A 24790-nucleotide genomic window follows, 5' to 3' on the forward strand; every position below is an offset into this window, starting at 1 on the left:
AAGCCATTTCAATTCCCCAACGGGTTTATTAAGTCATTTGTAATTCCAAGAAGCTGAGGTAAATATTTAATATTTGATTCCTAATCCATAAATATTTACAAGTAGGGATTTCCCCAAGGTCGACAAGCACACCAGAGTTTTTACACGTTTAGCAAGTGTGACTGTAAAACCTTGCAATCCTCCCTCCCCACCCCGCAAAGCAAGGAGCAGCCAGCCACTCCCAGGAATTCTGATGCAGGACAGTCTATGTGTGCCAGGGCCCAGCCACGGCCACCGGGGACTGTTAATAGACTGAGCTGCTGAGCAACTACTTTGAGGAAGGAGAAGAAACAGTGACACACACACCCCACCACCCCACCCCCCCGCCAAAAAAAAAAAAAAGGAGAAGAAAAAGAAGACCGAAGCTGTTACTATAACAAGTACCTTCCAAAGGTTCCTGCGGTATTTTCTATTCCTTAACTTTGTGGCAAATTAACATCTAAAATGAACTTCCAGTGTGAAACTATTGATAGAATTTCTCTAGAAAATCCAGTAAACTCTTAGTAAATCCTCTTTTAGGAATCTTGGAATGATGCTGGGAGACTCAACAGCTTTATTAAGTTTATTTACTGTATTAAGTGTGTGGCGTCCTACTAGGAATTAAAATCTAAAAAGACCGTGTTCCTTCCTTGAGAAGTCTTTACTCTCTTCCTAAATGACTTATAAAACTAAGATTTGCCATTCAGTCAGTACCTACACGTGCAAAGCCCTCTCTGTTAGGTCCTGTACGTTATCCTCTCTAGCTCTAAAATCCCAGTTGTATGGGTGAACAAAGAGGCTCTGAGGATAAGTAGCTCATCCCAAGTTATATTTCTTGTACATTGTGGAGCCAGGTTTCAAACACAAAGGATCAGTCAAGGGCCAGTCAGACAGATGAAGGCCTTGCCAGCTATGCTAAGCAGGAATTTAATGTGGGGAGCCCTTCCAATGGTGTTGGAAAAGCTGAAAAGCCAGGGAAAAAAGAAGTGACCTAGGGATTAGTGAGAGCAGGAAGCTGCTTCTACCAGCCCCTCGATTAGGCCAAGCAAAGGAGTAGAGGTGATCAGATGCAGGAGGAGAGGCCACCATGGAGAGGTGGCTAACTCTGGCAGGGCTGCCCAGGAGGGCGGCAACCCAGAAAGGGGGGCCTCTGGCAGGACCTGTATCCACAGAGCAGACACAGTGACTGCCAGAACCTCAACCAGAGCAGAGCGAGGGGCAGCAGTGCCCTGACTTCTCCCCTTGCCCCATCCTCCACTCTCCCACGGGCCCCTTCCCCTGGCTGAGCCCAGCGGGGGAAGCCATTTGTCAGACAAGCTCAGGGAAGTGGAGATGGTGAGTATTCACTCTCTGGGACTCATAGAACACCCTGCCATGCACAGTGGAGAATGAATCAAAGAGCAAACAGGTGAGTGAGCTCCATGCCAGGCCTGTCTATCTTCTGAGTCCTTGCTCTTGCTGACAGAAGAAACTGGGGTCCAGTCTCTGACATGCCATTGCCCATCACAGGTCCACAAGCAAGCCACGCACACCCTGCGCCTGTTCTGTGGGAGCCACCTGGAGCCATGTGCAGCCTTATCCACCCAGAGAGCTGACTCGAGGGTCACGCAGGATGACATGCACGGCGGTGCTTTGTCAAGAAGCAGGCCAGGTGAGCTTCTGCTTACCTCAAACCACATGGTTGGGTTTTCATTCCCTGGATAATAGTGTATATCCAGACTCACCTGTCCTCCCTTTTAGATTATCCCCTTCACCTCTCAACTGAGATGCCTCTTGCCTCTGCCCCAGCAACTTGCTTAGTTAGCTCTTCTCTTTCCAGCGATATTTTCCAGGAATGGAAGGACCAGGATAATTTCCTATTAGAAAGAGCCTGGCTGTTTGGGGAGAGAAAGGTTAAAGGTGGACTGTGCGTGCTGCCCAGTAATCCCCTTTAAATCATATATGGCAAGTAGGAGCAGACAATAATTTTGTGGGCCTGAGACCAGATCAAAGGATCAAGAGGTTTTGGGTAAAGAAGGGTTAGTATTTGGTCTTGAGAATTATGAAAGTCAGTCTCCGGGAGAGCGGCTTGCTAGGTGCACATCTGATAATATGGCCTCAGATGCCTCTGAAAAGCTTGAATTCTTTCGGGTGAAAGGCGAAGGCAAGGCCAGAGCACCGTGTGTCTGTCCATGAACATGCCTATCATACCAGAGCTGCAGACAACACCCTCTCCAAGCTGCCCGCATCCTCCTGCCCACCACCCGGGAGATGGTGGCTACTGTCTGAGCCCTCTGGACCTCCAATTAATGATGATGGCATCACCCCCCAGTCACTGAGCATGGAGCTCAGCCAGCCATGTCGCTCTGTACACCGCATCGCATCATTCCTCATCAGAACCCTGTACGGCAGACGGAGCATTTCCATGTCATAAATGAGAAAACTGAGACGTGGGTGTCAAGCAATTTGTTTAAAGTTACTCCATTAAAAATAAAAGTTATTGCCCAGCTGGCATGGCTCAGTGGTTGAGTGTGACCTATGAACCAGGAGGTCACATTCAATTCCCCTTCAGGGTACATGCCTGGGTTGCGGGCTTGATTCCCTGTGTGGGGTGTGCAGGAGGCAGCTGATCAATGATTCTATCTCATCATTGATGTTTCTATCTTTCTCTCCCTCTCCCTTCCTCTCTGAAATCAATAAAAATATATTTTAAAAATATAAAAATAAAATAAAATTTACTAAGCACATCTACTGTTTGATGAGTACTTACTATGTACCAGACACTTTGATGAGTACTTACTAGTACCAAGAAGTGCTTTACAGGTAAGCCCCAAACCACAAGAGGCTTCCTCACAGTCAAGGATGAGGGACCAGCATCTGAGAGAGACGTAAACTGCCCGTGTTCACCACATTCAGAAGCAGCAGAAGCCAGATTCAAATCCAGGTCCCTCAGCTGCTTTCAATTACCATTCATCATGTGTTACTTCATTCATTCATTCAGCAACTATTTCCTGGGCACCCAGCAGTGTCCTGAGGGAGTGGACACTCACAGCGGTGACACTGGAGTGTGTTGGGTGACAGTCCCTCCACCAACATCCATTGAGCACCTCAGTGACAGGCATCATGCGAGGCCCTATCACACTGCTCTTCAGTGGAAAGGCCACTTGGAATGTCACACCTATGCCGTCCAGGACTAACACACCGCCTTAGCCTCAGAGCATTGGCGCTAATGGGTAGTGCCCGGGGTGGGGTGGGTGGGGGGTGGAGGTGTAAGTATGGCAGGGGCCCAGGCTCTGAAGACATTCACGCCAAAATCTTTAGGCCACTCACCCAACATAAACTGAAAGCTGGGAAAAGCTACAGCAAAAATGCCTTTGTAAGCCTTTCCCCAGAAAGGTTAAATCCGCCCCCTTCCAGTTGGCTTAAGCAGCTCAAGAGACGTGGGCTGAAGTGCTGAGTGAACAGGTGCCAACTCAGCTCATTAAGTCCCCCAAGTTTTCCTCTTTCCCAGGCTAATTGGCATTAATGCACAGGGTGCCGATGGCTCGTAAGTGAGTAGCTGCAGAAGGCTCTTTAAGATGCAAAACCTAAAGGAGTTTGGGATCAAAGGCACAGACCATGACGGTACATGACAAGCGGCCGTGAGGCTCTGCTTCCGTCCTCACTGATGTTCACTGCACCTTGGTGGGGGGCGGGTGTGTGTGACAACTGGTTTCTGGCAAAACAACTGTTTCCCGCTGTCACTGGGAATACTTATCCTGCAGTGCTGTCATTTGTCTGTTTCCCAAGTGATACTCAATTCGTAACATTGATAAGTACCCACTGTGTGGCAGGAAGTGGCCTACAGCCAGGGCTTGGAAAAAGAAAGTGGATCCAGTCCCTGCCCTCAGGAGGCACCATCTGGTAGAAAGATGGACATGGGGCTGGGGAAAGTGCAGCACATCATGAGAGCTACTGTAACAGAAGCTGGTGCCCAGAATCTGAGTGGTGCAGGGGAGGGCCTAAGTATCCTTGTTCAGCTGGGTCCAGGAAGGCTTCACGGAGGAAGTGACATCTAAGCTGAATCTCTTTGGGAATTGTGTCTGTTCAGTCTATGCCTCACTACTTTGTATACTGATCCCTGTCCATGATCACAGGATGGGCTGTAATACCTATGGTCACATTCTATGTCCCCAATTCTGGAATGACCACTGTCAGAGCTGGGCTGAGCTTTGCAGATTTTCTTTGTCCAAAATCTGGAACTGGGACCCTGTCAACTCAGACAGAGTTAGTTGGGATCTTGCATGGAGAAGCCAGTCAAGCTAGCCATGACCACAGTGACCAAGGTGGAACCGGCTGCAGAGAGGGATAAGCAAGAAGCAGGTCCGGAAAGAGCAAAGAAAGGTAGCTCTGGAGAGATGAGAGGGGGGTCCCTGAGTGCCTGGCTGCCCAGGGCCAGGCTGTAGGTCCTCGGATGCCCAGCTGTCCAGATTGCTTCTTTTATGAGTGGTTCTTTCCCAAGCAACAAATGACGGTGCAGGAAAGCCGATGTGAAGGCTGAGCCAGGATCTGCAAGGAGCACAGAGTGCTTAAAGGACCAGCAAGTAACACTGGACGGCTAAGTGGTAGCCTCCAAGACAGCAGGAAAGGTGCAGCTGGTGTCTGCCTACCGCCACCCCTGGATCAGATCCGGAATGGGCACATACATGCACAGGGTCCCAAGACTCAGCCAGGGCACCTGGACTTTGGTTTTCCCATAGGAACAAGAGCAGAAAAGCAGCATGTCACCACATATACATCAAACACCGTGCTGGGGCACTTACCTGTATGCTTTCATTTGGTCTAAATTAGCTTCCCAAGAGATGGGTCCCATCACTCCTGTTTTACATGTAAGGAAATTAAGGCTGAGAGAATTTAGAAGTTGCCCGAGGTCATATGGATTAATTACTAAAAAGCAGAGCTGTGACGGATCAATTTGTAATTCTGAAGACAATAACACAATCACTAAGCTATACTGTTAGGAGCACAGAGGTTGCTGTGAGGTTCAGAGAGTTGACTTAAATAAGGCCCCATGCACACTGCCATCAGAAAGATGCTCAAAAAATGTGACTCCCCAGCCTTCCTGGAATTGGTGAGGGGGTTCAACAGGGTGGGCATTCCCCTGTTGTGTAGGAAGAACACTAAGTACTAAGAGGGCTTCCTTCTTGGACTATCAACCCAATCACTGCTTTTGGTCCCCTTTTGTTAGGCTTTGCAGGCTGTTATAGGGCAAAATATCCTGGGGATCGCTGGACTAACTGGCCAGAGAAGCTGGAACCTGACTTTAATTAGCACCGCCTTTAACCTACATTGGCCCACCTTTGCCTGAGGGACATGGGGTGGCATAGGGAGAGGAATCCAAATTGTGAGTCTGCACCAAATGGTGGCAAGCTGGAGCCGTTAGAGAGGACATCTCAGAGCACCCTATACATGTGAGTATCTTGAGCATCCGTTTGGTGCAATGTGAAATGCATCTTTCAGACTTCTGACTGCAGAAAAACAAACTGAGCAAATGCCCCTAATATTGCCCTCAGAAAACCACCTCTGCACCAAGACCACGCATCCCACAGGCTGGTCCCAGCCAATGGCAGAACAGGGGAGGGATACTCAGGCAGGTCCATTCCCAGGAGACACAGGGCTCCTCTGATGATCAACTTTGGCTCAAGAACTCCATAAAGGCCTTGCTTAACATGCTCCCACCCACTCTTCCTTCCTTCCTTCTCTTTCACTCTGGGCCAAACCTGTATTGTTATCTGATGGCTTCCCTGGCTTCCTCTGGTTCCCTCCATATTTTTTTCCCTCTCAGGCGGGAGGAAGCCTTTTCATCTCCTCATGCCCTCACCCCTATGTCCGGCTGGAATCCCACCTACCCTTGCCTCCCCCGCCGCTGCTGACATTGGAGCCTGGTGAGCAAAGGCTGAAAGAAAGACCTTCAGCCTCCTGTTATAAATGCAAAAGTCTGACATAATGGATGCAGTGGGACCATATTAAACATGGGCCCTCAGATGCAAATTTTCCACCATTCATTTTCATCACTGATGTTGCTGGGCATCACAGGCATTTTCTGAAATGTACCAACCTCTGCAGACAGCTTCAGGGGGATTTTAGAGATGATTTTACCCATCGAGACAGGTAATCCTTCAGCTTTGAAATGGAAGATCATAATGCTTTGCCAATCTACTCTGTTCTTATAGAAAATGGACCAAGAAAAGAAGGTGATTTCAGTGTGTTAAGCCACACCTTCTATACCAATCTGCTAAAAATTAAAACCGAGCAAGGCATAGCCAGACGACTTTTCAACCTGTCGTTCTTAAAAAGTAAGGATACTAAAGAAATCCCAAGTTTTCTTGTTGAGGACAGAAGCTACTGTGGCGAACAGAGCCGAAGTCAGAAGCTGGCGCTCCCTCCCTCCCTCAGCTTTGGACCTTGAGTTAGTTGTCTCCCATGAATTTCAGTTCCCTCTTTTAGAAATCCACATATTATTATCTAAACTACATTATGACAAATAAAACACACAGAACAGTGCCTGGTACATGGTAAGTGTTCAATAAATATTAGCTATCATAATATTAATAACAGTGTCATTATCATTGCTTTATCGTTAGATGAACTAGATAACAGTATCTACCATAGTTTCAGGCCCTCAGTGAATGTTTACTTGTTCTGAATCTAAATCATGGATTTCAACACTTTAAAAACAACTGACTAATGTAAGTTTCTTTTTTAAGAGGCAGGGAGGGGAAGGAGAAGGAAGAGAACTAATATTCAAGTAAGATCTGGGGTAGGGTGTTTGTCTTCATTTCCTTTCAAGATCTCTATTGCAGTTTTTGTTTGATTGCAAGCAGTTCTGATCCTTCTGATGGATATATGCGCTGTGCTCTCAAGAAGATAAAACGGGAGAGAAAGAGAGAGAGCATAAAACTACACACACACAGGCAATGATGGATGCCAAGGACAGAAAATTTCCAGTAGACCTGGTCTATAAATTGTCATTTAAATTTGCAATTTAAAAACACCGTCTGACTTTTTGATTTAGCTGACTGTATAGGAGAGACAAATAATGGAATCCTAATAAGCAAGGTTTAAATGGCATCTCCAGTCTCCCAGACAGAGAGGGCGGCAGAAGAATTCTAAGAAGAGAAAATAAATCTACCAAGAATAGGAAAGACGACCAGAACTAAATAGTTGCACTAATCACTTGATGGCAGATACCAGAAAATGTATTTGGGGCTGTTTAAAATTCGAATCCTTAACAGGCGAGGGAGAGGTTATCAGCTGAAACCCCCTGTGGTCATTGTGAGGGGACAACGCGGAGCTCCGTTTTTACATTTCATCACATTAAAACAGATGAACCAAAAAATCAAGGCACCGGGACAACATATTAAAGCTGATCAGCTGAGGTTAGAAGGTTTGAATGGCAAAACACCACTCGAGCTCAGAGGCACCCGCTGGCGAATCCTAATGCTAATGCTTTCCTGGAGGGGCAGCCCCTGGGGGTGTCCCTCGTGAAGGGGAGCCCACCCTGAAGTCCCGGCTTCTTCCTGCTGCAGGAAGCCAGTTGGGACCTTCTCGGCCACCAAATACAGAAGAGAAACACACTAGTTCAAGGGTGAAAAGAGGATGCGTCGCTGGCTGCTGAAAGCAGATCTGTCTGCCTCAGATGCAGCACAATTTGGGAAAATGGGGAATGGACAGTGAAACCCGGCAGCAATGGCAGAAGGGTTGGCAGAGAGGCTTTGTGAGTAAAAGCTAAGGGAAATTAGACCACGAGACGTTAAAAAAAGGACCATCGTAAAAATGTGTAATGACACAGGGATAGCTTCAAGTGTAAGGCCTCATAAAAAATGTTACGTAGAATTAAGTCCGCAGTGAGATCAAAGTAGGAAGCATGTGCTTGCATGCTTGTGTGTACATACTCATGCAAAGGGGCCGGCGCGTGTGGAGGGGGAAGATTGAAAGAAAATATACCTGAGTGTTAGCTATTCTCGCTCAAAGCCAGGATACGACTTCAGAATCCTCTACCTAGTGCTCAAAGCAGCCATCAAAATCGACCGGCATTAACAAATTACACAAAATCTATTTGCAATCTATAACTCTGGGAGCAGGAGGAGAAGCCACAGTAATCATTATTTTAAAACATTAACGGAAAACTAATGGAATATAAATTACTGATTCTAGGAAAATGTAAGCCAAAGGCCAAAGAATTACCTAACTAATATAGACTATTCCATTGTTCAACAAATGCTTAATGAGCACATACTATATGCCTGGTTCTATGCAGAAAAGGAAATGAATAATATATGTATATAACTTGAAGGAGCTTCTAATCTAGCAGAGGCGGGGAGGCAAGTTACTGCCAAGCAAGATTTCTAATCCGCTGGTCTTCCTTTTCACTGGAGGACAGGGTAGAATTTACTTTTCACAGCTGTGGTTTTAAATCTAATAGGTAGACAATGTCTAAAATACTAGAAGATATTTCACAAAGCATGCACTGAGTGAAAAAATAAGTAAATCTTAACTCCAAGAATCTTTATTTACATCACCCAGTCTCTGGGAAGTCCTTGGATGCTTGGTTATCTTTGCTCTGGGATTTCAACTTACTGCAATAAACTATAATTGCTTCTTATTTGTCTATCTTTCGTATTAGATCTTAAATTACTTAAGCCCAGAACATGTTTACAATCTTCTGTGGCCAGCACTCTACTTACTTTCAGAAAATGCTCAAAAATGGAGTGAAAGAAAGAAAAAAGAAAAGAGGGAAGAAAGGATGGAACTCAAAGAACTTCATAACCATTACACAGCCCCTAACAAAATTAAAAAAAAGACAATTCTTGATTTAACTAACATTTCTTGACCATCTACTATGTGCTAAAGGCTGCTGTAGGCATCCTCCTTCACATATGTGTTCAGTTGTTTTTATTACTACTATTTCAACTCCCACCAGGAGGTTATTTATTAAAGTTACTATGGATGACAAAGCACAGACTTTGAAATCAGACTGTTCAGGTTCAAATCCTTATTCTGCTAGTTTCTAACCTTAGGCAGGCTACTGAATTTCTAGGATGCTGGGTTTCTACATATGTATGTGAAATGTGAAAATCTAATGAGATTAAATATTTAAAACTAGAGACCCAGTGCACGAAATTCATGCATGGGGAGGGGGGTGTCCCTCAGCCCGGCCTGCACACTCTCACAATCCGGGACCCCTCCGGTAGGGTCCCTAGGCCTGGTCAGCGATCAGGGCCTATCGGGGCTTTCCTTCTTCCCCTAGCTGCCGGCAGCTGGCCCCACCCCACCACTGCCACTGCTTGGCATCTGTGCGGGGGTACCTCCCTCTTCCCCACCACTGATCACCTCCCTCTGCAGGCAATAGGTGTGGGGTGTGATCGCTTGGCTGGCCTGGGCCTCCCTCTTTGGGGTGATCGATTGCGGGGCTCCCCCAGGCAATCACATCGCACCCGCCTTGGCTGGTCTGGCGCCAGTGAGTGTCATAGTGTGATCATCCGGACATTCTGCTGTTTGGTCATTCAGTTGATTTGCATATTATGCTTTTATTATTACAGATGCCTAGCACACTAGTCTTCTTCTCCCCATAGAAGTGGTTTTATTCCCTACAAACCTACATCACATACCTTCCACTATTTAATCACATCTCCAGCCTGACCAGAGCCAGTGGGCACGTGGCTAAGATAGCAGGTACAAGTCTTACAGAGCCTCAGGAATCCAGAAATAAAAGGGAACTCAGCTTCATTGCACATTACCCACCTGCTATCAAGCATCAAGTTACCTTTCATAAGTCCCACCTGATTCCAGCTCATGGCCATCCATCACAGCTTCTGCAAGACACCCAATGTCTTTAGCACACGCTTCCATATCGCTGTTAATAAGGGATACGGGGATGATCATTTTCTCAATGATAGGGGTCCTGATCCTTTTTAGGATCACACAATAAGAACATTTTTCATTGTTGGAGATAATTCCCCTTCCCGTGCACATTTGTCAAAGGCAGTTTCCCACAGTCCGTACATCATTCTGAAATACATGATAAGATTCAGGTCTGTTATTCATCATCTGCTGGGCTTCCTCCAACTCGAGCTCCTGCCTGGCTCTTCCTGCCTCTGGTTTAAGGATCAGATGGCAAGGTCTCCCCCGAGCAGTGGCACCAGCCAGGGAGGCTAGAAGACCAAGTGATGACAGTTCCCAATTGCAGGGAAGTGGATCTACAAGGACAATGTAGAAATTTTTTATAAAAGTAAACTGCAGATATTGCTACCACTTGACCACAGGAACCAGACCCCAAGCAAATGAGCTTTCACTGAGGTTTTACTCCACAGCCACTGCTGGAAAACAGCAAGATAATGCAAAAAAAATCCCATGCTTGGTGTCATTCAAACCTCAGTTTAAAATTTCTGTTCTCCCTGGCCAGATAGCTCAGTTGGTTAGAGTGTCATACCATACACGGAGGTTGCCTGTATGATCCCCAGTCAGGGCATATAAAAGAATCAACCAATAAATGCATAAATAAGTGGAACCACCAATCTCTCTCCCTCTTCCTCTCTCTCTCTCTTTCTCTCTCTCTCTCTCTCTCCGTCCCTCCCTCCCTCTCTCCCCCTCCCTTTCCTTTCTACCTTCACTCCCTCCCTCTCTAAAATAAAACCAAAACCAGAAACCTTCCCATTCTTCCACTTACATGATGGGTGACCTTGAACTTATCTGAGTAATGTTCCTGTGTCTGAAAAATGGGAGCATTATCAACCACAAAATCTCTTACATTCTCACTATATTCTCTGGCTGCCTTCAGTAATCAGGTAATTAGTGTCATTCCCCATGTTTTCCACTGGGAACTCTAAATTCTCCTCCTCTCAGCCTTTGAGAGAATACAATGATGCACAAGCCACTGTCTCTGATATCCAGTCTCTACTTGAGACTCAATCTAGCAAGGAAGAAAGGCATATAAGTACAATCCTAACTGATGGAAGAAAAGAATAGAAGCTTTGTCTGGATTAAATAAAAAAACAACACACAAAATGTTGACAATCTTGGGGAGGGGAAGGCATAAATCAAATGGGAGGAGAGGCATGCTAAGGGAGAGCTTCATGGACGTGCCGTCTGAACTGGGTCTCAGAGGCTCGGGTGGGCCGTTACAGGTAGATAAGAAACGGTTTTTTGTTTTTTTTTCAGGTTGAGAGGAGAGCTGAAGAAGACTCAGGGAGGGCCCAGCAGGTCAGTGTGTTCAGAAGGTGCCAGGTGGGACCTATGGCATGTGTACCATTTGCTGAATGGATGGGGGAGACAGAAGAGCCATTCAGAGCATAGGTTCTGGGGTCACAGCACTGACTTGCCTCACCTCTCCAATTCCCAGCTCCTCATCTGTGGTCTGGAGATTTCAAAAAGGAGCTCTCTCGAAGGGTTGTTCTGATTGAAAAAAATACACGTAAATGTTTGAATATATCACCTGATATTTTGTAATTGCTGACAGATAGCAACTACCCTCATCACCAGCATCTTCATTATCATTTCTGATGTGGCGACGCCTCCTGGAAGGTGAAATGGGCTGATTATAATATTCATAGAGTAGGAGCATTTGCGAAATTGGAGTGCTTGTTCCAAACTAACATCCAGAAATGCATTTCGATTTATGCACAATCAAAAGCCTTCAAATTCACCTAGTCTTTACTTTGGATACCTGGAAAACATAGAGTAACTGTCATCCTTAGAAAATTGTTCCTTCTCAATCATGCTCAGCCCTTGTGCGTGACAACCCCACACACGCTGCCAAGGAGGATGAAGAGCTAGGGCTGCCTATGCATTTTCACTCCCTCTCTAACCCCGCCATATTGTGTCATCACCCCTTCTCTTGCTGAGGCATCTCCACCTCATGGTGCTACTCGTGGCATCTGCAGGAAGATGTCGTGCAGGGGCAGCATTATTTGATATCTGGGAGGAGCACACACCATCCAGCAGGGAGCAGCTTAGTCTGGTGTTAAGCATGTGAACAGGCTCTGGGGCCAGAGAGATCTAGATGCAAATGCTTCCCTATACTTACAAGTTGTGCGGCCTTCACCTCTCTGAACCTCAGCTGCCTCCCAACTAAAATAGGAATACTTAGTTGTTTTCCAGCTTAAATGAGATAACATGAACAACAGGCATTATTTCCTCTTCACCTCCACTCCACCCTCTTCTGCCTTTAATCCAAGGTTCTTTCCCTCTCTCTCTCTTTTTTTTTTTTTAAATCCTGACCCAGGATATTTTCCCCACTGAGTTTTAGAGAGAGTGGAAAGGAGGGGAGAAAGAGGCAACCATTGCTTGGTTGCCTCACACACACACACCCCCCATGAGGGCCAGGGATGGACCTGCAACCGAGATACGTGCCCTTGACTGGGAATTGAACCTGCGACCCTTTGGTCCACAGGCTGATAACTCTAACCACTGAGAAAAACTGGTCAGGGCTCTTTTTTAGTCTTTTATTTTATTTTATTTTTTATCTTTACTGTTGAAAGCATTACAGATGCCCCTTTTTTCCCATCAGGTGCTCTCCTGATGGACTGCAGAAATGCTCAGGCTTGAAACTCGTGTACCCTGACCATCCCAGAAGCTGTGCTGCAATGGGAGAGGGCTGCTGAAATTCCAGCACACCAGGGCACAGCGCCTGCTCAGCAAGTCCACAGAGATCATAAAACCCCCTGCTCTGGGCATTTACTGATTATCTGCAAAGATGAGTCCTCTCCGACCCCAGGAAGGAGTGCACTTTACCTGACTCCTGGGACTTGGAGGGCTAATGTGCAGGGCTTTGTTCTCCCAAACATCAAAATTCAGGCCCAGCCACTTCCAGAGGCAGCACACTGGGCTTAATGAAGCAGTAGGATGAACTAATATGGCAAATCTTACAGCTCTTACTACCAATATGGCCCACATCACGCTAAATTACGGCACCAGACATGATTGGACACACATCACAAAATGAGAAGCAGCTCACAGAATGGAGGGATTTTTCAGAGCAACATTATCAAACTCTCAAGAGCCAGCATTTAGGGGAGATGTGAGTGTTTCTAAATTTTCTTTCTCCGAGTACAAATCATTCTCCCCCATACTTTATGATAATTAGTTCAACAAACATTCCCTGAGTACCTGCCATGTTCTGGGTGCTGTGCTAGGAATTCACAGCTAATCGCAAACAGAGAAATAAGTAAACCATTATAGGAAAAAAAATGTGGCAAGTGTGATGGTTTGAATAAGTACCAGATTGTATGGACCCCTCACAAATCCAGTCAGGGAAGGCTTCATTAGTCATAAGTTCCTTTATTAATTCATTTATTCATTCAACAAACAATGCTGTGTGCCTACATCTATTAGCATTGTGCTTGGAAGAGCTTGGGGATAGGAGTGAAGTGGTTAACAAGACAGGCATGGTCCCTGTACTCACAGAGCTCAGCTAGTGAGTGATAAAGAGGAATCAAGAGATAGTTAAAATAATGTATTATGATGGGCAAAATGAGGTGCTTTGAGAGTGCACAGACCAGTCATAACCCACAACTGGGGGTCGTATCTGTGGGCTGCAATAAATCACCAGAGCATTTCTGGGAAAAGTCATATCTAACTTTAAACTAAATCAAAAGTGGAATTAGCTTTGAAAAGAATAAAGAAAAATGTATTCCTGGGAGATAAAAAAGCATTTGCAAAATTCCAAATGTGAAAGATCACATGGTAGGGTCTGGGAACTGAAATTAGCTCAGTTGAGCCAGAGTGGAGGAAGTATCATTGTGGAAGAGTGGTGAGCGATGTGACTGGAAAGATAAGGAGAGGTCATACCAGATGGGGCCTCTCTGGAGCCAGATAAGCAGTGGGAGCAGTGGGAGCTGCTGACTGAAGAGTCTGAAGCAGAGATGGGACCTGATCAGATATTCATGTTAGTGAGAGTGTCAAGAACAGCCTAGAGAGGTTTACCAGGAAACGGGAAGACCACTGAGGCAGGAGCTGGGATGATCCAGACAGCCTAAAGGAACATAGGACAGGCAGCGAGGAGAGAGAACAATGGGATTTAAGAGATACTTAGGAGGTCGCAGGGACTGATAATTGGTGGTTTATTAATTGAGGGCATCTTGAAGTTTCAAATGTTAAGGATGATGGTCCAATCAAATGGTTGCTGAGTTCTGAAGGATGGCGCAGAGTTAGCCAAGTGAATAGGGTGAGAAAGGTGGTCCAATAGAGAAAACAGTATGCACAAAAGTCAGAGGTGCACCCTGGGACCTGAAGCTCCGTGTGGCTCAGTGTGACAAAGGCACAGAATCGGTGACAGGGACCAGATCTCAAAAAGCTTGCTCAGTGTGTTGTCCTGAGTGGTATGCTTCTGGGGTTATAAAATAAGGTCAAGGGTGAACAGAGGTGTGGAATTGAAGAAAGCCTGGCTTTTCCTAAGTCACTTAGAACCAGCTAGAATGAGGTCCTGAACAAGGTCACCAATGCAACCTGAAATGAGTTTGTCTTCATGAAATGACCACAGTGGGTGAGGTGTCCTGTAATAAATTTGAGACCATGTGCTCATGGAGAATAAAGAAGTCTTTCCCAACCACACATCATATGTTCTGACAGTCCATCTTACCATTAAGTAAGAACTTCTTGACCTAAAACAATATTCCCTCCCTCCCCAGCCCTTCAGCCACGAGCTTTATGGATCCACCTCAGAGAGATTTATATGGTCTTGTAATTAAATCCTTGATTTCGAATTTCCAAAGCCTGCAAATCACAGTTAGCAGAGAGCAATTAGCTCACCAAGATCCAAACCCCTGCTAAGCCAGAGGCACCATAAATTTACATGATGTGGCTGATCTGCTTCCATGAGCAGCCCCCGAAAACAGTGCAGCCCCTGTAATTTGTTCACATTTCCCAACCCCAAGCATCAGGGCACAGGATGAACCCACAGAGTGCATTCAGGGAACACGGCACAGACTTTCACATGGGGCAGACAGTGCTCTCTAGCATTGGACAAGCCATGTGACCTGAGAAAGTCTCTTGATCTCTCCGAACATTATTTTCTTATGTGTTCCATGAGGTGATGTAGGATTTGGGTTCATTAGGGACAATTTATCTAAAATGGAGGGCATGCACGAAGCATGCAATAAATGATGGTTATTAATAAATGTTTGTAGCTTGACAACATGGTCCATTTTCCTTGGTACTTCCTGTCCTGTCCACCTTCCCAGTTGTTCTTGGAACAAGCATCCATTTGAAGATGGACCAGTTTTTTCTCACTGGCTAAATAGCCCATGCGACTCTGAGAGTAGGGGTATTTTCCACCTCTCTTTATACCTGATGGTACTAAGAGAAGTGCCACCTCTCAGGGCTGGTAGGAAAGATGGGGGAATAAAGAACAATTTCCTTCTCTTGAGTCTATGTACAGATAATTGTGTTAGGTGTTTTAAATAGTTGATTCATGCAATCTTTATTACAACACTTTGATATAGGTTCTGTTTTCCCCACTTTATGAGTGCAGACGAGGCTCAGAAAAATTATGTGGCTAGCCTAAGACAGACAAGTAGAAAATGGTCTGAGCCTTGACCCAAATGTAATTTTATATATTTCTAAATCATGGGCTCTTCCTGGAGTCTTTGGTGTAAAGAAGAGGAAACAGCCCAACCAGTGTGGCTCAGTGGTTGAGGGTCAACCTATGAACCAGGAGGTCATAGTTCAATTCCCAGTCAGGACACATGGCTGGATTGTGGGCTCGATCCTCAGTAGAGGGCAGGCAGGAGGTAGCTGATCCATGATTCTCTCTCATCATTGATGTTTCTATCTCTCTCTCCCTCTCCCTTCCTCTCTGAAATCAATTTTAAAAAAAAAAGTAGAGGAAGAAGAGGAAATAAAATACCCAGAGGTTATTCCTAAGAGTGTAAGTAGTCTGAAATCTAAACACCAGCCAGGGAGTCATGCCTGGGTTCCAGCTCTGGCTCTGTCACTGACCAACTAAGTGGCTGTGATCATGTCACTGTCATCTAAGAGGAAGGGGCTCTGGCCAGCCCCACACTAATCCCTTAGAACCGTCTATGTACTTCACCATCTAGTGAACCCATTCATGTGTCCATGTGTACAGACTTCCAGAGTATTGTGTTACTTGTGTTTATTAAGATGAAATTCGTTTGCTTTTGGTCAGGAAAGCAGAACAAAAAAGTGTTTTAATTAGAATTTTCTTTATGATGATAAACATGTAATATTTAATTAATATGTATAAATTTGGAGTAAAAGTTAAACCAATCTTATGAATAGTAATAGACTGAGAATAAATAAAAGTTGCAAAGTAGGGGAAACTATTTTTTTTTTCAGGGAAGGGTGAGACGTAAAAATCCGAAGGGCCTCCAGAGGTAGCCGTACCTGCACTGCCGGGTCACACTCCCCTCCCTGGTGCTTCTCTCCCCCAGGACATTGAGGGCGCCAGAGCTCTTGGCTGGGGCTGGATAAATGCTTGTGGACAAAAGAACTAAGCGAGCAATTAATGTCTTGTCTATGTTTCACATTGGCCGAGCAAATATAATTTCTCTATCCACTTAGTGCCTGAGGAAACTAAAGCTTAAAAAATAGAAGTGGCTCGAGAGAGAGGAGAAAGAGAGCGGCAGGTAAGAGGTCTGAGCCCAAATCCAGTGTCCTGACCGACTTCAGGCTGCCTCCCCTGCAGGACAACAGCAGTGGATAGAAGCGATGAAACAGCAGCTCTGACCCATGGCCTGATAAAATGGATTTTTTATTTAAATTAATCTCCCAGGGTCCCAAGGATCCAATGGGGTAATGAATACAACAGCACCTTAAAAGCTCCTAAGTGGCAGACCACCATTAACACAGATTATTTTCCCAGGCTGACTGGCCAGTTCAGGGATCATAATTGATTATGGCAGTATCAAAACCACTCCTTAACCAAAACTGACCAGAATTTTCAAAGAAATCTCCAAAAGCGTTCATAGTTCCTGAGGCACATAGCCAGGTTCTAATTCAATTTGATCTGAGTCCCAAGCTAAGGCACTGCCACCTGACCACCAACTTCTCCTGGATCCCACCAGAGCCTTGATTCTTGCAGTTGCTTCTTTCTGGGAGGAAATACTAAGGAAGCATGTTCTTGTTGTTAATTCATGACCCTTGGACACAATGCTAACATAAACATAAGGAAAGTGAGTAAGTTTATCTTCAGGTGTTTCAATAAAATCAGGAGATAATGCTGAACTGTGATTTCAGAAGGAAGAGGGCAAAAAAACTCACACACACCAAGCAGGTGCCAGGCTGCAGATCTCAAGCTGCCCTTTACCCAGGACATATCCCCTGCCCTTCTGATGACAAGTATTACACACACACACACACACACACACACACACACACCACACACCATCTTAAAGACAAGGCTCAAAGGCTAAATAACCATCTCTGGTTACACAGCAGATAAGGAAAGAGTTAGTATTAAACAACCAGGTGTGACTGGCTCCAAAGTTAGTGCTCTTTCCCCTAAGTTGCCAGGTGGAGCTGAGTGGAAACCCCAGGCACTGCCCCCAGAAGTGTCTGCATCTGCTTTATCACAGGACCTATTCCTCCACCACAGTCTTCCACTGGGTGGCCTAATGCGGGATGACCAGTAACAAGAATTGTGTCAACTGCTCTCCCCTTTGAAGGCAGGTAGCAACCCAGAAAATAAGCATTCTCCTCTTCCAGTCCTCCACCCAACCCCACTCCTGGAATATGCACCGTTTGACAAGCTGTATGTGTGGTGACACAATCCAATAAAAATGAAATGAAGAAAACAACTTTATTGCTCACTACTTTCATCCCTTCCTTATTTAAATTGTGAACACTCTCGTTATTTCTCATACATGGCCTGTCTAGAAACTCATTTGATGGGGAAATGTGCCCCTGTGTGACTTGCATTTAAAACTGTCTGACTCGGTTTCAGCAGCCTGGGTGAAGAACCAGGGTGACAGGTTTGTGGGAAATTCTAAGGGGTTTCTCAACTTTTTTTTAAGCCACTCTTTCTCTCAATAGGTGGCCCATGTCCTGAGGTATTCTTTTTTAGGAAATAAAATATCTGCCCAGGAACTATCTGAATTTTGCCAAGAGGAAAATAACTTTTTTAGTCTATAATATCATGTAATAATCTAAAAATGTACTATCGATATAATGTCCAAAATAAAGAGGATATAAAACTGTATGAATAGTATAATCTCAAGCCACTCTGAAAGGTGAGTCCATAAGAAAAGGACTGCAATGTTAACAGTAGTTACTTTTGATTTATGGAAATATGCATGCTTACTTTTTCTTTTCTAATTTTTAATAATAAGCATATATAGCTTTTTAAAAAATGAAAATCACTAAAAAATAAATATATATATTTTCCCAGAAAGAGACCTACATATGATTCAGTGTTTCCTTACCACAGAAAGCTTTATATAAACTTTGACTAATACCAGGCACAAAGACTGTTCACAAAAAGAAAGTTACCTATCAATCTTGCTGATGAATATAGATATCAAAATCCTAAGAAAATATCAACAAATCAAATCCATATATAAAAAAACAATACACCTGAACCAGTAGAATTTACCTCAGAAATGAAGATTAGAAAATCTATCAGGGAAATCCACCGTAAGATAAATTAAAATAGTAAAAATATGCATTGATTTAAATATAAAAAGGCATATAATAAAAATTCAACATGTAAATTCAAAACTTTAAAATAGACTTCCTGAAAAATGATAAATGAAGGAGAACTAATAATTAATCTTTAACCTAGGGGGAAGGTTAGGGGTTGGGCAGAAGGGAGGAAAGGGGGGGAAATGGGAGATATCTGTAATACTATCAACAATAAAAATATATATTTAAAAAGAATCTTTAGTAAAAACTTAGATATCACACTTACAGTAATTTAGAAGCATTTCTACTAGTTTAAGGACAAGACAAGGATACCTACTATCACTAAATGTTGTATTGACAGACTAGCCAATGCACTATGATAAGAAAAACAAGTACCTAAGGATTGCAGAGGAAGACAGAAACTTACTTACAAGGTTATATGTTGCCTCCACAGAAAATCAAAGAGGAGATGGAGAAAGTATTAGTAAGAGTTTAGCAATACAATTACATTCAAGATCAAGATATACACCGTTTATTCTTTTTCAAGTTCTACTTGTTTGGGCCCAGTTACCAACATTCGTTTAATAGAATACTGACCATTCCAAAGTCAAAACTGAAGAATAATAAATAAATTAATCCTGTTACCAGCATATTCTCTCTCTTGTTTTAATGTATGAATGTGTTTTCATGGTGCTTGGACCAAACACATTATCAAGAATAAAGATTTATCTCTGTTACATAATTATAAACAATTTTTAGCTCTTGCTCTGGGACAAATAATCTATTATACACTTCTTAAGATCCCCTTGGCTCTACAATGGCATAAGAGAAAACAATGTAAGAAGAGGATGAGGATGATGAAGGTAGAGAAGACAAAGAGGAGGAGATGGGTAGAAATGGAATAAGAGAAACAGAGAAAAGAAGTGAGAGAAGGAAAATGAAGAAAGATGATAGAAGAGGAAGGGGATGGGAAGCACTAGGGCAAGAATAAGGAGGAGAAAGGGGGAGGAAAAGGAGGAACAAAGCTAAACTTCTTTGAGCCTTTAATATATGCCAAGGCCTATACTGAGTGTTTTATTTGCTTTATTCCAATTAATCTTCATGGTGAGCCTTTGAGGTCTGCAATATTATATTTTCATTTTATAGGAGAGAAAACTGAGACTCCAAGAGTAAATTAATATTCTAAAGTTACATAGTTAGGAAACGGGATAGCCAGAATTTGACCCAGATTGACCTGCCCAGACTCTGTGGGATTAGCCACTCACTAGAGAATACTCCTTGCATATGTATTGTGCTGGTTTTAGGGCTTATTAGGATATGAAGATGAGGAGGAGATAAAAAGGTCACCTTCACACTCCCCTTCCAAATCCTCCACTAAGCCAATGTTCTGAAAACCTGAATCCTCTCTTTAGAATACTTCTGGGTTCACAATGTTAAAATTAAGAATGAAAAGATGTGCACTAAGATACAATTTTTAATGTATTAAGCATTCAAGAGTACAAGTTTAGTGGGAAGGTTAAATTTGAAGCAAAAATATAACCTGTCAGTTTCCACTGAAAAAGGATTTAAATTCTAGTACATAACAGATTCTGCAATTTTTTTTCCTATGTAGCAGTTCTCCCAAGACCTGTTTTCTCACCAACTTGCTTTTCTTCTATTACGATTAGGCCACAATGCATAAAGAACAAGGTTTACATTCAGTGTTAGAGAATAAAATAGACTGCTTCCAAAATATTTGTGTTTCCAATAAACATCTAAAGTATAATGCATAGGCCTCCCTGGGGTGTTGGCTGTCCGAAAGCTGCATATGTATTACATGTATGTCCCTGCTTCCAGAGTGTCAGACAAGTGCCATCACCAACATGACAGGGCAGGCACAGCGCAGTCCCAAACAAATCACTGCCTCACAGAGCAACCAGAGGCATCCGGGTTTGCAAGCTGATATTGACAGATCTCAAGACCTGAAAGGGAGCTCTATTAATCCTCCTTCATGCAGCGGAGAAGATGGGGGAGGAAAGAGCTGAAACCACGGGGAGAAACACACACACACAGACACACACACACACAGACACACACAAACACACACAGCGTGCGCACACACACAGCACGCAAGAAGTTGCTGGCATCCAATTACAATAGGGAGACGCATTTCCTGAAAGGGATGGTCATAAAGCAATAGGACCCAAATCTTCAGAAAACATCAACAGGAATAGATTTATTTCATCATCACACTATGCACGCCAGTCTTCATTCCCAGGAGGCTATGTGTCTACCTGTGTCAGCACTTCCTAAGTGTTGGGAGTGAAAGGGTGAATAAGAGGTCCAGGTCTGAAGGAGTGTATGATAGAGTTGACAAACAAATGAGCAACTGCCCCAATTCAGGGAGTAAGGAAAGCCCTACACTCCCCACGGGGTCCCACTAAACTCAAACCTGAACAATAAGGAGGAGTCCTTCTAGAAAAAAGTGGAGAGTGATTTCAGGCTGGACTAATAAGAGTCCAATGACTCTCAAAGTCTGGTCTCTGAACCAATGGCAACAGCATCATAAATGCAAAGTTTCGGACCCCATCTTAGACCTGGGGAACCAAAACCTGGGGATGAGCCTCGGCCATCTGTGTTTTCACCAACCTTCCAGGCGATGCTGGTGCTGCTGGCCTCTCCTCTGAGAACCACTTGTGTATGCAAAGGTGAACCACAGAGGACAGAATGCCTGGAGGGTAAACAGGGTTAAAAGCGGGGATGCGGTGAGGGAGGGGGGATAGGCAGATATTGCTGGAGGGATGAGAAGAAGGTATATGTCATGAAAAGAATTTTAGATTTTACCCATAGAATAATGGAGATCCATTAAAATATATTATGAGTATAAAAATATCCAATCATGCTGGTGACTCTAAATATATACGTGTGTGTGTGTGTGTGTGTGTGTGTGTGTGTGTGTGTGTGTGTTTACAAAGATGGAAGATATATCATTACAGAGATAAAAACTCATTCCAGCCCTAACCGGTTTGGCTCAGTGGATAGAGCATCGGCCTGTGGACTGAAAGGTCCCAGGTTTGATTCCAGTCAAGGGCATGTACCTTGGTTGTGGGCACATCCCCAGGAGGAGGTGTGCAGGAGGCAGCTGATCGATGTTTCTCTCTCATCGATGTTTCTAACTCTCTATCCCTCTCCCTTCCTTTCTGTAAAAAATCAATAAAATATATATATTTTAAAAAACTCATTCCAATACAGACAAGCAGCCACAAAGGAAGGAACACAGTCACCCCTACCTTTCTTTCTGGAGTCTTTCTTGGCGCTGGTTTTCACAGCTACTTGAAGTTCTGTCTCAGTTGACATCCTACTAAATCCTTAGTCCACTGCACACAGATCCAGGGCCTCGGCCAGGCTCATGGGGGACTCCTCTCCCAGAAAACGATGCCTCCCTTCAGAAATGACGCCCCGAGCTGCACATGTCATTCACTCCTGAGTGCTGCAAATCAAGGGAAGAGAATGATCAAGGTGGTCATTCAGAATAGTCACCCCTTTGACGTTAAACAGAAATTAAGGGGGGGGTGGGGGGAAGAGTCATACAAAACCCAGAAAATCTTGGCCTCCATGTACAAACTGCTTACATGATTTCCTCAAGCCATGGACAGGGTTTATAGCAAAGGGAATGAGAGGCCTGTGTGCAAAATGTGAAACCATTTCTCAAACCAGGTAACTCAAAATAGGTCTTTGGAACTCTGGATTTTCAAAGAAGAGCAAGCCCAAATCTTTGTTTTCCATGTTTCTTATTTTCAAGAAGTGGATGTCACCCAGAAAAACACAGCAAAGGCATATTTCCTGAGCAGCCCGTGCAGATGTTTCCAACAACGGGGCACCCATCCATCAGCCAAGGTTGATCAGAGCCTTGGCAGCTAAAGCAGATCATAGGGAAGTGGCCTGGGTCTGCCCCTCACTGGCAGGCAGCAGGCGGGACATGGAGTTGACACACAATTGGGCTCCAAGGGTAAGGTGACAAATGGGACTGAGAAACTTTCAGCAAGCCAATTTGTATGTCAGCTTGTCCCCCAGCTATAAGAGCAGACAAGCATTGAATGTGGGGAGAAAAAGAAGCAGGCAGACACACATTTCATTCATTCTTTCTCTAATAAAATATGCGTTGCACAGTGCTCGGGAGTATTAAGTTCAGACACTGTGCTGGGAAAAGAAAACAGTAATAATACAACCACTTCAATTACAGCTAGTATTTACTATGCACTTACTATATACTATGCCCTCAGTGACTGCTTCATATACATTATCTCATTTGATTTCATTACACTGAATGAATGTATTCCCTGTGTCAAGTCAGCAGTCTTTCCCAATGACTACCTATCTGATAGTTACATCTGAGAGTTTAGTGGAAAATAAACATTTCACTAGTTACCCATTTGTAAATAATATTAAGATAATATTTAAATAAAACTAGATCTGGAGCTGCCAAGACTCTGATCAAGTTAGGCTGATCAGGCTACTGGGAATGGATCTTTAATTGTGTAGTTCAGCCAATGCTTAGCTCATCCCACAGATCTAGAATAGTTTAATCTAACAAGGCTGACCTTAAATGCCAGTTTCAGCTCAAAATGGATAATGACCCAACCCTCTTACTCATGACAACTAAAGATGGCTTAACTAGAAGTTCTAATATAAAAGCCACATGAAATTATAGTAATGCTTAAATTGGGGGAAATTTCCACCTTATCCAAAGATATCTGGTTAGGTGTTTGTTTTTTTTAAGTTTGTTTTTTCTTTATTGACTTCAGAGAGGAAGGGAGAGGGAGCAAGAGATAGAAACATCAATGATGAGAGATAATCAATGATCTGCTGCCTCATGAACGCCCCACACTGGGGATCGAGCCCCCAACCCAGGCATGTGCCCTGACCAGGAATCGAACCCTGACCTCCTGGTTCATAGGTTGATGCTCAACCACTGAGCAACACTGGCTGGGCTGGTTAGTTTGTTTTTAACAAGCTATTTTTTAAAAGGACACTAGCCCTGAATGAAAGGAGCCTTAACTAGAGGATCTAAGGTTACAAGTAAGGAAAATGAAAAATGGTCTTCCTAGAATAGGGTCCATAAAATTATTCATAGAAAAATGGGAACTTTTCTGCCACTGCTGTGCCATCTATCTGCACCATGCCACTCGCCTAACCTCTCCCCTCCCCCAAGAGACAACATTCCATGAGAGATGACATAGTCATAAAACTCAGTCATATATGGACATAATTTTATTAATGATACTTATCATTTTGTAACAACAAATATCTACTGAGGAACCAACTATAGGCCAGGTGCAAATCCTGGCTCCTTACTGTCAACAAACATCTCCTGTGTAACCACGCTGGCCAAGAGTACAGAGGTAAAGTCTGACTCCTGTCCTCAGAGAAGCTCAGCCTAGCAAAGGTGTGGTTATGTAAAGGACTGCAATACACACGGCCAGAACTAAAACCGACATGTACCCAGCATGCTGGGGCACACAGGGTCAATGATTCACCTCTGCTCAGAAGAGTCAATGAAGCTTCACAGAGAATACTATCCTGTGAGATCCTGCAGAGTGATGCTTCAGTCCAGTGGGTAATAAGGGAAAGAGCCAATGAGTACTCAATAAATGCATACATAATAAAAGAATGAATGGCTGTTTCAGGCAGAAGGACCAGAATGTACAAGGAGGCTTGAAATTGACAACTAAACTAATAAAAGGAAGCATAAGTCTAGTAGGGAGGTGATGATATACGATCCCATCTCCCCAATTTTCCCTTGTGTTACCTTTCCATAGAATCTTTCTTTTCAAGTCTGCCTTGATAGTCCATTGATCCCCTCAAGCTTCAGTTCAAAGAAATATCTCAGGCAGAAAGACTTTTCTGATCCCTCTATTCAATGGGATCTCTCCCTACATATGTTATGATCTGACTAGAGGCCCGGTGCACGAATTCGTGCACGGATGGGGTCCCTTTGGGTGGCCTGCAAGGCTTGGGCCGAAATCCGCAGTCCAATGCCGCCTGCAGCTCCTACCTGCCACTCCCACTCATCCCAGCCCCACTGTGCCTGCCATGGGCTTGCGCCCAATCAGTCCCAATTGGGAGAGGCCTGCGCTGCTGCAGCAGTACTCACAGCCATGATCCCTGTGTCTGGCGCCCTCCCAAGGGGAGTGGC

At 44.2% G+C, this 24790-nt stretch overlaps 1 protein-coding gene across 2 annotated transcripts in view; it reads right to left on the reverse strand.

Annotated features, from left to right (window-relative positions):
* The window catches only part of DAB1 (DAB adaptor protein 1), a 244833-nt gene extending 222876 nt beyond the window's left edge, over nucleotides 1–21957 (reverse strand). Inside the window, exon 1 of one of the 2 annotated variants that reach the window (XM_008139363.3) lies at nucleotides 21885–21957. In XM_008139363.3, coding sequence (XP_008137585.1) covers nucleotides 21885–21951 — 67 coding nt within the window. In that variant the 5' untranslated portion in view covers nucleotides 21952–21957. The remainder of the gene's footprint in view (nucleotides 1–21884) is intronic. The other variant, XM_054720762.1, reaches the window with a different exon arrangement.
* Between the last annotated feature and the right edge of the window lie 2833 nt (nucleotides 21958–24790).

The sequence above is a fragment of the Eptesicus fuscus genome, chromosome 9 (assembly GCF_027574615.1).
Source record: "Eptesicus fuscus isolate TK198812 chromosome 9, DD_ASM_mEF_20220401, whole genome shotgun sequence".
NCBI classification, from domain to species: Eukaryota; Metazoa; Chordata; class Mammalia; order Chiroptera; family Vespertilionidae; genus Eptesicus; species Eptesicus fuscus.